Below are 15,931 nucleotides of genomic sequence, written 5' to 3' on the forward strand. Positions count from 1 at the left end.
CCCTGTGCAGTGCCCCCTGCTGTGCCCTATTCCCTGTGCCTTGCCCGGTCCCTCCCCCCTGGACCCCTTCATCCGTGAGCTCCTGGGGACCCGGCCCGTGCTCAGAGCCTGCCCAGTGCTGAACGATGCTAGGGAGGGCAGGGCGGACCCTGGAGTGTGTTGCCTGGAGCCTGTTCCCCCTCTGCCCTTCCTGGTGCTCGTTCCCCTGGCCCCCCAGGTCACTGCCTTCTTTCTCTTTCCTACCTCCAGAACAACAGGCCTGGTGGAGAAGCCTTCTCGCAAACGGAAATCCAGGTAAGATGGTGATTTCCCACCCCCCTCCTTTACTTTGGTGATGGCTGACTCTGTGGATAGGCAAAATAGACCTTCTTCCACACCATGCCTCATTGCTCTCACAGACGCTTCTACAGAGCCTCTAGCTACAAGATCAGGCTCAGCCTTGGTGTAAGCAGGAGCGAAGCACATTGAAATCAAGGGGAGTTGTGTCCCAGTGTGTGCAGTCAAAAAATGAACTGCTCTGTTAGCTCAAGAGACCCTGGCTTCTCCTAGCCAAGTGACATGTCTGTGAATTTCCTAGGAGAGGGTGGGGAGATTGTAAAATGGTGTCAAAGCTGCAGACCAAGGCAGATAGTGCATTGTAGCGTATGTACCTAATGCAGGTGATAGGAGAAAATCAATTCTTTGCTTGAGAAGATCTTGAGTATCTAAGAACCATAGAAGTGATTCTAAAGGCAACAGGGGTTTTCTTTCCCACTCCATATGTATATATCTCTGGAGGTGCTAATAGGGAGATGCCTTTGCTTGCATTTAGCATGCAAGTTTCTGTGCCTGTTTATTCAGCCAGAAGAGAAATGTCTGCAAATCTCTGCTGCTGCCTTGTTCTGTGCACCTAGCCACCTTTTTGAAGGCTAGTTTTCCCTTGCTCTCAACATTTAATTTCTGAGGAGAGGGAAGGGGAGTCTGTTGTTAGTCTGGAATATTCTCCAGATTCTGTCTGGTTCAGTGTGGGTTTCATGGCTCTTTTCACTTGATGGTTTCTGCTTTGTTACAGCCTCTGACAGCAGGAGTCTAAAAGTGTTAGTGTTTTGTAGGGGGGAAGGTTTGACAATGGGAAACATACACAACAATCCGAATACTGACATGCATGAGATCTTTGTGTGTAAATATTTTATTCCTGCAGTCTCCAGACTGATTAGTATAGAGTGAGTGGTGCTGGCCCATTTCCTTTTCCATCTGCTAAATTGCATTAAAAGAGGCCACAAATAATTTCCTAATTTTTTATATGCAAGTAGCTGCTGTGGATCTCCCAGGAATGTCATGTGAAGGCAAGTAGCAGAGAAGATAGTTTGTGCCACAGTGAATTGGAAGGGAGGTTGTCTTAGAGACAGTGGCTCTACTAAGGTGTGAGTCACCCTATGGAAAAAGTTTAGGTGCCCCTTACTTGCTTTCTTCCTCCTGTGTCTGCTGTTCATGCTTTGAACTCCTGCAGTACTGCTGTGCCTTAAGGGCTATTAAAACGAATTCCATTTTCATCAGTTGATAGGATGCCCAATGGGTTTTGGGGCTAGGCTGTACAGACTGACAAAGTCAGTTCAGCAAGGTTCACTTCCTTAGTGTGTGGAGAGAGATTTGGGTAGGGAAGGGAGATGGAAAAGCTGCACATGTTTGTGAATAAAATGCTCAACACACAGAAATATTTATAAATAAGCTTGTTAATAGTTTTGTGTTGTGCAATGTTATTGCTTCTCTCTCTCTCTCCCTTACTTACTGTAAGAATAGTGGTGACAAAGGGCTTGATCCTGAACGCTTGACTCAGTCCAAACTCCATTGATCCAAGTGTTTGACTCTGATCTCCTGCCATTGAGAATAGGAAGTTACTCCACCAAAGTCTGTTGAGTTGCAGTGGTAAAAAGCTTTGGGGGCTAGTTCTTACTTGAGTCTTATACTTAGGACTTGTCTCCACTAAGGAAATGTAGTAAAAATTTCCTAATGTAGTTAACATAATTTCAGTTCCACTGGTGGGAGCCCTCCTATAGATTGGGGGCAGACAGCTGCTGGCATTCTAAATGCCTTGCCATGTAGGCCTGCTCTGTGCTGGGTTAAACAATATAGCAATTAAAACCTCTGCGTACCCAGGAACCCCCTGTCTGCACTGTCTCTCTCACCAGTGCTACCAGCAACAAAGCTGAAATGGTAATGGCAGTTGTGGGGAATTTTAGCAAACATATCCTAGTGTAGAGACAGCCACAGTGGTTTACAGAAGCAGCTACTCTTGAGTGCATTTACTGACCTTACATGAACACAGTTGCATAAGAGTTGTAACTTTCGTTGCTCAGGCTACGTCTTCACTACAGGGGGGGTCGGTTTAAGATACGCAAATTCAGCTACGCGAATAGCGTAGCTGAATTCGACGTATCGCAGCCGACTTACCCTGCTGTGAGGACGGTGGCAAAATCGCCCCCCCCGCCTCCTGTCGACGGCTCTTACTCCCACCTTCGCTGGTGGAGTAAGAGCGTCGATTCGGGGATCGATTGTCGCGTCCTGATGGGACGCGATAAATCGATCCCCGAGAGGTCGATTTCTACCCGCCGATTCAGGCGGGTAGTGTAGACCTGCCCTCAGTCCATTGAATGCGTAAGTGATTAGGAACCTTAGCATCACACCTGACTGTAGATTAGATTTGTGGAAAAAGACATTTAATTTTTATCTGAGATTAATCGGCCCGCTCCTTCCTGGCCTGCCCCCACTCTTTGAATGGTTTGGGGAGTCTTTGTAAGCCAAGCAGTATTTTATTTTAATTGGAACAAACATTGAGTCACTTAATGACAAGCAAGAGCATCATTCTCTATCAGTCAGGGCTGCCAAAATAATGCAGATAGGATACACAATTACAGCAGCCAGCTACTACACTACAGAAAACGAGGATCTCTTTACAGAAACCATTTGTGAGGAAAGGAGAATCTGAAAGTTTTTTGTCTCTCAAATTGTGTTACAGAGAAAACCAGCTATTGTAATATTGGTCTTTGCTGGAAACTGCTGGAATTCTACTGAAAATTAATTTCCCAACTAAATGTGGGAAGCCTTCCTCCCTTCCCTCACCGAGACAACTAACTTGGTTAAGCTGTAACTGTAGAGACATGTGAAGATAATGACACCCTGTTAATGTTCCCGACACCTCACGTGAAAGGTCAGATCTATATTGATATAATGATATATAACAATGATATAAGCCTATAGCAGTTGGATGGAGAAATGGGTACCTTATTTGAATTATGTTGTCTGTTTCTATATTGCTATTATTTATAAAGCATCCAAAGTTTGCCAAGTGCTTTACAGACAAATAGGGAGACAGAGTCCCTGTGCTAAGGAGTTTGCAACATGTTTCAGTTCTAAAAACACTTTGTCTGAAAAACAGCATTGGAAAAATAACTCTTTGCCAGAGGGCTGTGCTATATAAATGTACCATTAAAATGTTAGACACTTAAGAATGATAATCTCCATGCATACCAAACTGCAAATTTTTGTCTTGCTAGTGGGGCTCTGGTCTATGATTGGGGGTCCCTGCCGCACGACTTCTGCTCGCAGTGTACACCATTTTTACACTGGTTTAGCTCCACTGACTTTAATGGAATTGTGACTTTCACTAGAGTGAAAGAGGAAACTCGTACTCTGTGTGTAGTATGAATTTGATAATCTGGATTCATCATTTTGCTGGCTCATCTGTTATGCGTGGGGACATGAGGCAGTGGGAGAGGAATTCCAATATGAAAGAGTCTGAAATCTCCTGAGAGGAGGCTAGTTCGCAAATGTTTAAAATTAACCACTGTCTAATGTTGTACTTTAAAATGAACAGTGAAGTAAAATCAAAAAGCTGTATTGTGGATGTGGTGTGGCACTCTTCGCAGTGCCCTAGAGAACACTGTGATGGAAGGAAATCAGGGCTATGCAGGCAAAACTCCCCCTATTCATTTCTCTGGAAATCATGATTGTTGCAGAAATCAGGTCTTGGGTCTGTAACGTAGGTTACTTGTATAAGAGGGGTAGCCGTGTTAGTCTGTATCCACAAAAACAACAAGGAGTCCGGTGGAACCTTAAAGGCTAACAGATTTATTTGGGCATAAGCTTTCGTGGGTAAAAAAACCCACTGCATTGCATCTGAAGAAGTGGGTTTTTTACCCAGGAAAGCTTATGCCCAAATAAATCTGTTAGCCTTTAAGGTGCCCCCGGACTCCTCATAGGTTACTTGCCATGAGTATGCAAGCTCCACTCTGGGGGTGTGATTTCAAGCAACCCGCTGTACTTCTCTGTTCTTAGCCTACTTGTTCTGGCACAAGGGGGCAGCATAAAAGGATGGTCTGAGTGTGTGTGGGAGAAGCACAGAGGGTCAAGCAGAGGTCTGCTTCCATAAAGTGTGCTAATTAGCTGCCTACATAAACATTACCTAGCTATTTACATATGCCAAGGGAGCCCAGTAGGGTCCTGTAATTGGATTCAGTCTGGTTCCCGCAGGATGTTGGGCAGAAAGGGAAGAATGTGATCCCAAAAAGTCTCAGTGGGGAGACTGCCTCTTTTGAAGTCTTGTTAATTATTACTGTTATTGTAATAGAACAAAGACCAGACACTGAATTTCGTGATGTAATTAAACCTTCCCTGTGCTCCAGCTTCTGCAATCATAAGGATTTCCCTGCATGGTGGTAAAGAATTGGTCTAGAAATGATTTCTGATCTGGAGAGTGAATCTCCAGGACACTGATATACTCTGCACATTATTCTCATGCATTACTTTCTCTCCTCTCTGTCCTGGAGGGAGGGCAGCAAACCAATCTGATGGCTCTCTTTGAGCTTGTACTGTTTTCTCCTGTCTTAATGGAGTACAGTTCCAGTTGGAAGGCAGCCACCAACACCCTTGCTGAGAATGCTAACAAGATGTAGGATGAAGTGATTACTGCCCTCTAGTTCAGGAGCTGGCCTGACGTGCCACTTGGGCTATCTAGGCAATAATCCAACTTGCTGTGAGTACATTTCCTAATGATCTAAGCAGCATTAGCACCATGTTATGTGGTATTCTAGCAGCGTCTCTGGATTGAACTAGTGTCTGTATATCAAAGGGTTAAACCGTCAGTAGCTTTCTGAGGAAGCAAAAAAACCTATCCTGTAACTCAGATGCTTTCCAGGAACTTGGCTCATGTGAGAGGCATGTGCTTTTCCACACTGCTTTAGGTGATGGCTTAGTTCAAGGGGCCCAGAATTGGCTCACCCAACAGTTGTTGGCAACTTGCCACCTAATGTGCATAAAATAGAACTGACTGTGACCCCCCCATCCCCCAATCTCTAATGTGGAGGGAGAGATCTGAGATCCGATTTGCCTTGCTCTAGCCCTGCTTGGCTGTGTGGGTTGAACTGGGCATGCTGTTTAGGCTGTAGAGACTGTGATAAAGCCCCATGGACTGTATTGAGCTCTAAGGCTGCAGTTTGGTGGTTTGTCATTTTAACGTACTCAACCCTTGCTGTACTTCAGCCTCCTGTCTGCCTTCTAGCCTGTTCCCCCTTCACCCCCTGGTTTCATGGAGTGCTCCAGATCTGAGCAGAGTAGTGGTTTGTTTAAGACTGCTGCTGTGATCTTGTGGCTTGTGTGTTTTCTTGAGTATGTGGCAAAATTCACTACTGACACTTCGCTGCAAAAAAACCCACAGAATAGTTCAGTTTGTGAAATGTAAATACCTTGGCACATCAGTCTTCAACAGAGGATGGTGTTGGTTTTTCGCAGACTAGATTGCTCAGACATTCTTTTCTTTCTTTCACTTACCAGCATCCTAAGTTAGCATTTATGATTATTGGTATTACAGTAGAGCCTAAGAGCGCCAGTCATGGGTTGGTACCTTGTGGCATTAGATGCTGCATGAACACATGAGATGGTTCCTGTCCTAAAGATATTAGGATGTAACTTAAATTACTAACATAGTGCAGCATTGGATGTGGTATGACACCTACAATGCTTGTGATCAAATTGCTGGTGACAGGGCAGCACACTCCTTTCCAACCATTTTCAGTAAGAACATCCTAAATCAATGTGTTTTAAAACCCCAGATCTCCTTTGAACCATCCACTGGGGCTTCCGAGGCCTCTGATCCAGAAATTGGCTGCTTCAGTGACTGATTTATTTTTATTAACATGCTGGTAATTAATTTGGTATGAGGGAAGAGCAGGGGACCTGCTGTGGGGACATCTTTGGACTTTGCCTCTTGTATTCAAGATAGAAAAGGGGTCATGAGCTGCAGTGAATGGGAGAGCATGGAGTGCACAGACTGGACTAATGTGGAACAAATTGCCACAGGCAGCAATGTAAGGAAGAGAAAGTGTATGGGAGGGAGCTGGCTAAATCCTTGCATGGGAAGCGAGAGGATGTAGTGTTGTAGGCAATTTAATTTCATTCTAGAGGAAAACCAGTCCAGAAAGGACCTGACTTCCAACAGGCCAGGGTGTGGAGACTTAGTTGAGGCTGAAATTCTAGAGCTGACTCTCCATTCTTGAAATTAGATTAATTAAAATATGAAAACACATAAGAGGCAAGTTAGGCCCAGCCACATCTTGTCTTGGGACAAATAAGATCAGGTGAGTGAGCTGTGGGGATGCTGGATGTTGGCTAGAATCAGCTCTGGGGTGGGAATGTGATGCAAAGTGTCGTGTTGGAGGGGGTGCTGCAGGTCCTCTTGACAGCCCTCTTCAGTGGGTGAGAAAGGGAAGAAATTTAGAAAGGAGCCATTCTCATGCGGTTTCTGGCAGGTCTTGAGTTATAGCAAAATAAACAAACCAGCGTGTGCTGCACAGGTGAGAGCCTCCACCTGCTAAGGGTGAGTCTTGCATTCTGCAAGACACTGTCTCTTGGGTGTTTGTCTGGAAACTTGAGCTCATGTTTACTTGTGAAGCAGGAGAGCTCTGATGCTTGTGCGCTGATTTAAATGGAACACTTGTGATGAAATAGCCCTGGGAGGCAGTTGCTGTTCAGAATGACCTGGCCAGTAAGATTTTTTTCTTTTTTCTCTTTTTAAATAGAAAAGCTGAATTCTCATTTGGATCTTCTTGCAGAATGCTTTTTTTAGAAATAGGTAAATGTGAATGTACTATTAATAACCTAAAATACAGCATAATGGGCTCAGAATGATTAAAGCTGCTTGGACAGATTCACGCTTGTACTAGCTTCTCAGTGACTGTGTTTGTTTTATCCATGTGTGCTGTTCTCCACATTCTAGGTACAGTTGTATAACTAGCACTCTGATGTATTAAACAGTTAACTTGGCATTTCTGATTATAGTAACGAAGAGAATCAACATATCAAGCATCTTGTGTTACCCATGGCTGATGGTTATAAGTTGTTCGATGATGTTGTGTTCCTTGGATGCAACATTACAGAAGTGCAGCGAGCCTTACTTGCACTGATGTATTATCCTTGCTACCTTTTTGTGAGGTAGGTGATTACTATCACCATCTTATAGACAGGGAAAATGAGACCGAGAAATGACCCCAGGTCACACAGTTAGTTGGGGCAGAGCTGGGGATATTGAACTGTTCTAAAATCTAGAAGGACATGGTGACCAGGAAGAATCAGTTCAATTCACTACAGATAAACAAAAGGAAGTATTACTATATCAGGTAATTTTAAATACAAAGCTTGTTTTGATAAACCTTTTCTATATGTGCAGCATATTTAAGGTAGTTTATTTAAATAATTAAAAGTTTTTGTGTATTTTCATTGATTCTAATTACCATCCAAAGAGAGCTCGACATGCATCACAAGAAAAAATTAATTTAGAAAATAAGACATCCATCATTTTCTAACATCATAAAAATGTGAAAACTAAGAATCTGAATAAATGTAAGTTAAGCTACATAATTGCTTAAATATATACCGGTAGATACTATCTGTAGTACAAACTTAGTGTAAAGGCTGTATTTAGTTGTAAATCAACATGGTTTTTAATGAAAATGCCCTTTTGTTTGGGAAAATAACAGTACAAATGTAAAACATTAAATCAGCATTTAAATCTGTGACTTACATTGCTTTGATTTAAATCAGTCCTCACTGTACTGAACCGTGTTAGCTTTATCTTCTAATCATTAGACATACACTCCCTTTTTGCCAGTGTCTCTAGTCTAACACAAAATATATTTCCTGGGCTTGAAAGGGAGGCAAAGTCTTTACCAAGTCTCTCAAGGAGGATTCCATGTTCAATAGAGGAGTGTTCCTCTCACTGGAGGGTGTAAGGGGAGGGATGACTCTGGTGGAGTGAGCGGTTCCTGGAAGCAACAATAATTGAGACACCTTTCCTCTAATGCATTGGCAGGTGTCTGCATCTCATCCTCGTCTCTTCAAACCAGAGGAGGAATGAGCAGGCCTGCAGAGAGAAATTTGAGGCTCCAGTACATCATATTCACTGGGGCCTCACCCCTCCCATTTCACTTTACTTACACAGTTATAGATATTTGAGGGGACCCCCAGAGCTTGGGGTCCTGGTTCTCTCCGCGCCCCCCCTCCCCGCCCCCATCAGCCCTGGAAAGTGACTTTAAAACCAACCAGGTCTAAAGGCAGAGTTCCTCTTTCTGCTCCCTTCATGGCAGATCTTATTGTTTTGCATTGCACAAGGAAATTGTAGCTAATTTGAAATGTATCCTCTTGTAAGATCACACATACAATTTTCCGTGTGGGTGAGTAAGGCAAAATAATGATTACAATACTAGATAGCAGTAATTATAACAACAACCTCTCCAGTAACCATTTCGGTGGCAGTCTTGTCCCCAAAAAAGGTAAGTGTATGATTTTCTTGCCTATGTCTGCATTGGGTAAAACCAGCCCCAGGAGGTTCGGAGCATTTCTCAGTTATGTCATGTAGGAGAGATGTATTGCCGGGGAAATGGATTCCTCTGGGTCTAGCAGCTTAAAATATATGAGAAACTAAGACTTTGGTAGCCCAGGTTTAAGTTGCAGGGAGTAGGGACTGGAATCTGACTTGAATATAGCATTCTTGGGGCTCCAAGAAATTTCAGTGCCACTTAAACTTCCAGCTTAAAAATAGTGTTCTTCCTGCCAAGATGGAGTATGAACTGAAAGCTTTGGGAGTGACTTCACAAAGATTCAGCTGCCCTCAAATAGTTTTATTCACAATGAACTTTGATCACAAAGTATGCAAAAGATTTCTCAAATGCAAAGGACCCGACACCATTGGGAATCGACTGTCTCCTACTCTGGTTAGGATTCTCTTGTTTGCCTTCCACAAATCCTGTTGCTAAACAGTACAAATTAAAATAGCCCATGAGGTTGCTAGTGCTCCAGAGAGTCTGCAAAGGCCTTATTTTCTGATTTCGTAGCAATGGCTTCCCTGCAAGCTTTCTTTCCACTAGTGTCACCCACACACTCGTCACAGAGGAACCTCTGTCATACCAGGATCTCCGCATTTAGCATGGCTCTTTGAATGAAGCATCTTGTAGAACAGGGGTAGGCAACCTATGGCACGCGTGCCAAAGGTGGCACGTGAGCTGATTTTTTTCAGTGGCACTCACACTGCCCGGGTCCTGGCCACCGGTCCGGGGGGCTCTGCATTTTAATTTAATTTTAAATGAAGCTTCTTAAACATTTTAAAAACCTTATTTACTTTACATACAACAATAGTTTAGTTATATATTAGACTTGTAGAAAGAGACGTTCTAAAAATGTTAAAATGTATTACTGGCACGCGAAACCTTAAATTAGAGTGAATAAATGAAGACTCGGCACACCACTTCTGAAAGGTTGCCGACCCCTATTGTAGAATGAGGGCTATTACAACCAGGTTATTCATGCCTTACTTTCCTCCAGGAGGCTCTCCACTTCCCAGTCCCATGGCAGGGCCTGTTTACAATTTAAGCATTGGTGTTTTGACAAGGAGTGTGATCCCTGGAAAGGAGGAACTAGACACATCCTTGCATTTGTGCACAGTGGTTGCTCGATAGGCCTTGCCATAAGTCCACTACAGCAGTGGTTCCCACCAGCGGTATGTAGAGGTCTTCCAGGGAGTACATCAACTCATCTAGATATTTGCCTAGTTTTCAACAGGCTACATAAAAAGCACTAGCAAAGTCAGTACAAACTAAAATTTCATACGGACAATGATTTGTTTATACCACTCTATATACAATACCTATTGTCTTTCCTGTGGACTACATGACCCACCTAAAGGAACTTCTCGTGAATGATTTTTTTTTTTTAATTCATTTGCCATTTCGTTGTGTTTCCTGATGTTTTTTTTTTTTTTTCCCCTTTTGCAGACTTTATGCATATCCTTCTCTGCTGTATTCTTCCCAATCAGATTTGATCGGCTTACATTTACTTGTTGTTTACTTTGGGTCAAATACTGTAAGTGATCCACTCCACAGATTCCTGCTCAGTGCCTTCGTCCATTAGTTTTAAACAGGACAGGGTAACAGAGCAATCTACAAGTATATTCTAACCCATTCGGTTCAGATGCAGTCCTATCTGAGCTCTCAAAATACTCCATGCTCTACTAACCTAGAACCTACACTGAAATTCTTCTTAAATAACAAAGCACTCGAGTTAAATGAGTGTTGTGAAATTCAATTTCTTTATTGAAAAGACTAGGAGAAATTCCCTGTCTAATCATGTAAAGATTAAAAAAACAACAAAAAGAAGGTGATCCAGTGCCCCTGCAACTATCATTTTAAATGGTAGAGAACAATACATAGGAAGTAAGAACATCTGTATCCAGAAGAAATAAAGACCAAGTGCATCCCATGAAACTGATTTCCTGATACTGTTTTGTTTTAAAGTCAAATCATAAACTTAGAAACTGTAAATCTCACTTGCTTGATCTTTTCCCCCATGTTGTGTAAATATCATTGGTCTTACAAACTGTGTTAAGAAACCTTAGGGGATTAGTAGAAACACAGATTTATAATCTATTATGTTTTAGAGACTATGTGGCTCCAACTGTTGTTAACATCCACTAAAGTAATTCATGAGTTTAAAATTATTTGAAAGGAGATTATATATGAATGGTGTCTGTAATTTTATCTTTTTGGCCAATTCTGATTCCAGTGTACTAGGAGTGAAAAGATGATGCTGTCAAAATAAATAAATTATTCTTGTCTTCCTATTGGTCACTTACATTGAATAAATGTAGTGAAACTGAGGCTCACAAATCTCCAATTTTTTGTTACAATTTCATTCAGGTGACAAGAAATAAAATATATTTGAAAGAGCATGGATGTAGGTTTCTGTTCTGGGGGAGGGAAGGGGACAGGATGTAGTCAAATGTTTAAGAACCAAAGGCAGAATTTTTATTTATGTACTCTTGTAAAGAATGGCCTGAATATCTGTTAGGTAGTGAGAGGCCATTACTGTATTGTTAGTGTATGAATAGGGATTAGATGGCCAACGTCTCATTTGTTTTCCCCAAAACTATAAATCAGTGTGATGTGCCACTATTTGTGATGGAGTCAAGCTGCGGCTAAGGAGAGATGAATGCCTGTTGCATAGCAGTGCTTCTTTTTTTTTTTTTAAATCTCTTTTGGAATGGCTTAAAGCTACATATCAAAACCTTGGCATAATCAGACCACCAATCATGCATGTTTTTAATGACTGTTAAATGAGGGTTGATAGGGATGTAGTCAAGAGAGAGAACTGGAAGAGGTGGAGTTTTCATGGCTATTTTTAAACATGTACTTAACTCCCTTGCCTCTTAAAATTCCAGTGTGCTGAGCTTCTAAACAACCTCACCGTTAGCATAGAGTTCTGAAAGAATATTGTAATATTTTGAAGCATCTGAATATGCGGGGAATCAAATTAGCTACTGTAAAAAGGAAAATGAGTGTCTGATTATGCTTCCTTCGCTCGTACTTGCTCAAATTCTGTGGGGCAATGCTGAATTACAGAGGTGTCTGACTCATAGTTAAGACTGTACCCTGAGGTGTGTTAGCTTGTTCTAGACCTTCCTTACCTTATTTTTTTACTTGGAATTAGGTCATTCCTGTAAACTAATTTGTGATCCCTGTAGGATGGGCTATTCCCCCTCCCTAATCTTTCTAGAGTCTAGAATGGTGTGAAATGAGGAACTACAAAGTGTCTCTTCTTTAAAAATGACCAGTGAGCATATAATACAGTATTCCAGTAACCTTAGAGCTCTCATACATTCAGTTAACAGCAAGATTTGTGTGTAAAAGTGTCCTTTATGTATTTAACAACCATACCTTGGACCTACAACACACACATTTAAGTAGCATAGAACTAATTTGTGTGTGTAATGGGGAGGCTGCCATTATATTGTTCCTGCTCAGAGATCAAAGGGAGTGCAGAGATGGCAATTGGTATGAATTTTTGTGGTCTTAAAAAAATACAAATTTACTGTTAAGTCTTCAAGGTATTCTGGTATATGACAGAAGGAAATAAGCAATTGTATCTAGCTATTTAAACTTTGTTTTGTCTGTAGTAATTGCTTTTGGTTTAATTGCTCTTTCACATGCTGGAACTGCATAGATCTGGAAGGTTTTAACTTCATGTCCTCAAGGTAAGATTATTCTTTATCTTGTAGCCCTTTACTGTCTCCCACCCCTTCCCCCTTTAAACACCTACTAGATCTTTTTACTTTGGCCAAAGAAATCCATTACTGCCCCTGTTACTCTTTAGAGTAAGTCATTTGGCTATAAATTATCTCTTTAATAGATAAATGAATTTTTGTGTGACAGATTGCTTCCTCGGTGAGCTGGCAGTATTTTTAAGCCAAAATGGAATGTATCCACAGATAACTCTGGTACAACCACAATCCTGTTCTCTTCCCACTCTACCCCGAACACTCCTTTTAATGCCTGTTTGAAAGCTCAAAAAGCAAGTCATAGAGGAAATGACAAGCAGAAAGAATGTGCTTTGAACATTATAAAGCAAATAGAATTAACAGCTCGTCCACTTTTTCTTCTAAAAATCATACTCGGGGTTATTACTTGTACACTGCATAAACAAGAAATACCTCTGAAGCCTGGGCTCTGGCTAGGTTATTTCATTTTTATGTTCAAAGGCGAGCAGTGGTTTTGGGATAAGACGTGCCTATTAATGCTTGGTGCTGACTGCTATTAAACACCCTGAAATAATAAATAAAAAAGAGAATTCATGGATCTCTTTGTAACTGTACCATACTTGACGTGCTTTATTTGTTGGCTTGCCTCTTAATGTCGGGAATAAAATTACTCCCTGCTGGATGGATATATATATATTTTTAGCATTGGCACAAACCATCTGCAAAGTGTGTTTTTTTGGGGGGAGGGATGTAGCCTCCCAATTCAATGGGTGCATGCTGATGCTGCCTCCTTGCCCCAACGTAGGGGCATAGACAACCCACAGCAGCACACTTCGCCTTGTCGCTGCAGGTTTAATACTGGCTTGGGGCAGGGTGGGGGCTGGAGAATGAGCCCGCCCCACATTCATCCTGTAGCAGTGGCTCTGGTCACATGGGGCTGGCTCCCCAGTGTGGGTATTGCAACCTGGTGCACTTGATTGGAGGGGTGGCTGGGCAAAACTTGAGTAGTGCTGTGAGCCCATGCACCAGGTCACAGCGCCCATTGTGGGGAGCTGGGTCCAGCCCTGTGAGATAGAAGCCACCACTGAGAGTTCAGTGTGGGGGAGGACTTGATCTCCAGCTGCCTCCCCTCCACACTGGGCCAGAATTAGTGGCAGTGTGTGGGTGAAGGGTGCTGCTGTGAGTGGTGGTGCTTCCAAGTTGAAGCACTGAGAATGGGGAGCTGGGTGCGGCCCCCTGGGAGACGGGAGCTGCCGCTGTGGAGTTTCTGTAGGTGCACTTGTACCTGTGAATCCCCGCTAAAGCTGCCCTTGTACAAAACATCACCAAGTTGCATCATCACTGGATTACATGGTCTGTTACCATCCAGCTTTTAAGTTCTTTGCCATTTTGAGTTTTTGAATTACGCCTGTGTAATTAAACAGTAAAGCATGTATCTGTGCAGGAGTTTTAGCATGCTGTGATATCCGAGGTAACTCTGCCAATCACCACCCTTACTCTACAGCTAATTAGAATGCAACACTTAATTGGTTGTATGAGACTGCATATATGGTGAATTACTTTGCCCAAATGCCATCCACACAAATCTCTCCATGTGTCCCTCCAGACACAAAAACCACAACTAGTGCACACAATAAACCCAACACATACAGCTCCTCAGTGCAGCACATACCCATAGTTTGCCACTCAAATTAACACAAGTCTCCCAGCATAACACACACACTTTCCCACCCTTGTTCATGCTTACCATAAAACTATTGCCATGGATCATCACCAGGTTCAGTCATCACTGGGATTCATGGTCTGTTAGCATCAAGTTTTTAAGTTCTCAGCCATGTTCAGTTCTTCTACACAGATGACTTTATGAATTACACCCATGTGGTAGCATGGGCTTTCAGCTACTAGTTTGCAATATAATTTGTCACACTAACTTGTATCATTCTAAAAACTGTAGAAGGAGAGTGGGAGTTCAAGGGTATTGTTACACATGTAGCAGATGCACAGTTTCATGGAGCCAAACAATCAGAACTTAATAAACAAACAACTATCTCTGATGCTTCAAGCAGCGCTTCCGGGTTAAGTGATTTATTGTAGGTGACATGATGGAAGTGGGTCTAGAGAGGGAGAGGATAGTGGCTCTAGGGACTGGTACAGAGAGGGCATTCCCTACTTAATGAGCACAGTGAAAGAAAGCACTGATGTTTGTGGGAGAAGCAAATGGATGTCCACGCCATGTGTCAATATGGTGGAGTGACTTGGGGTAGTGCCATGACACAACTGAAAAAGTAAGGAGGGGGCAGAATGGTGGAGGATCTTGAGGGAGCAGAGGGTAATCTTGAGTTTGATTGAAGAGAGAGGCAGTGGAGGGATTTATAGGGAGGAAAACAGAACAATGGGGAAGGAAGATTGTTTTAGCAACTGTATTTGTAATTGGCTCTGGGAGAGTTGATGTGGGTTGAAAGTCAGAAAGTGGGAGGTTGCAGTAATTGAGATGGGAGTTGTTGAGAACCTGTTTTAGTTGTGGATTTTATAAATGTTCTGGAGGCAGAAGTGGCAGCACTTGGACCTGGCCTAGATGCAAAGGGCAGTGAGTAAAGATGATCCTCAGGTTACGAGGGGCCTGAGGGATGAGGAGGATGGATTTTGGTGTGTTCAGCTGGGACAGGGATGGGTGATCAGGAGCTGACCTTTTTTTCCCCTGTAAGTTTTTAAGTTGCTAATGAGATTTCAAAGGTGGGGTCAGGCTCTCCGATGGTATCTGAGATCTCTGTCTTTCCTGCCAATGCTGGCTTGGAAAGACAAATGTGTCAGAATGAAAGGAGTGAGAAAAAGAAAGCTGCAGTGGTACTATAAGGAGTTTCTGGTTCATGTGTGACTCAAGGTTATTAGGACTCTGAGAGAGGTTCCCCAAAAACCTAGCGATTATGATTATACCCTTCCTGTTAATCTACACGGAGAGCAATTTAATTTTGTGTTTTCCCCCTTCTTGTGAGAGTCCAAGCAAGGAGACTTATACCAGCAGGATGGTCTCGAATATTTTGGTTATTGGGAAGCAGAGCAGTTTTTTCTCCTCCCTTCTCTCCCCCTGATCTCCCTGTTTCTTAAAAATAAATAAATAAAGGTGTCATCTTTCTGATCTGAGCTTGTGCATGTATATAGGGATAAGAACTGAATGAGATGTTAGAATAACTGTTAAACTTCTGTGCAATGGTCTGCTGTGGCACAGATGGGCATGACTCATGCAAGGTGGTCCAGCAAATTTATGGTAGCGCTGTTCTTAGAACTGGGAGTCAAGACTCCAGTCTTGCACTCTGATCACATTTCTTCCTACAGGGTTATTTTTCCAGCTCAATATGCAGAATTTTAATCTGAGCT

General features: G+C 42.5%; 1 protein-coding gene across 2 annotated transcripts in view; it reads left to right on the forward strand.

The window, feature by feature from the left end:
• SCAI (suppressor of cancer cell invasion) overlaps positions 1-15,931 on the forward strand; it is a 93,712-nt gene that overhangs the window by 514 nt on the left and 77,267 nt on the right. For both annotated transcript variants that reach the window (XM_026657329.2, XM_026657330.2), the window contains exon 2: positions 250-294. In XM_026657329.2, the coding sequence (XP_026513114.1) occupies positions 250-294 (45 nt within the window). The remainder of the gene's footprint in view (positions 1-249; positions 295-15,931) is intronic.

This window comes from Terrapene carolina, unplaced genomic scaffold, assembly GCF_002925995.2.
Source record: "Terrapene carolina triunguis isolate 2854851 unplaced genomic scaffold, T_m_triunguis-2.0 Scaffold238, whole genome shotgun sequence".
NCBI classification, from domain to species: domain Eukaryota; kingdom Metazoa; phylum Chordata; order Testudines; family Emydidae; genus Terrapene; species Terrapene triunguis.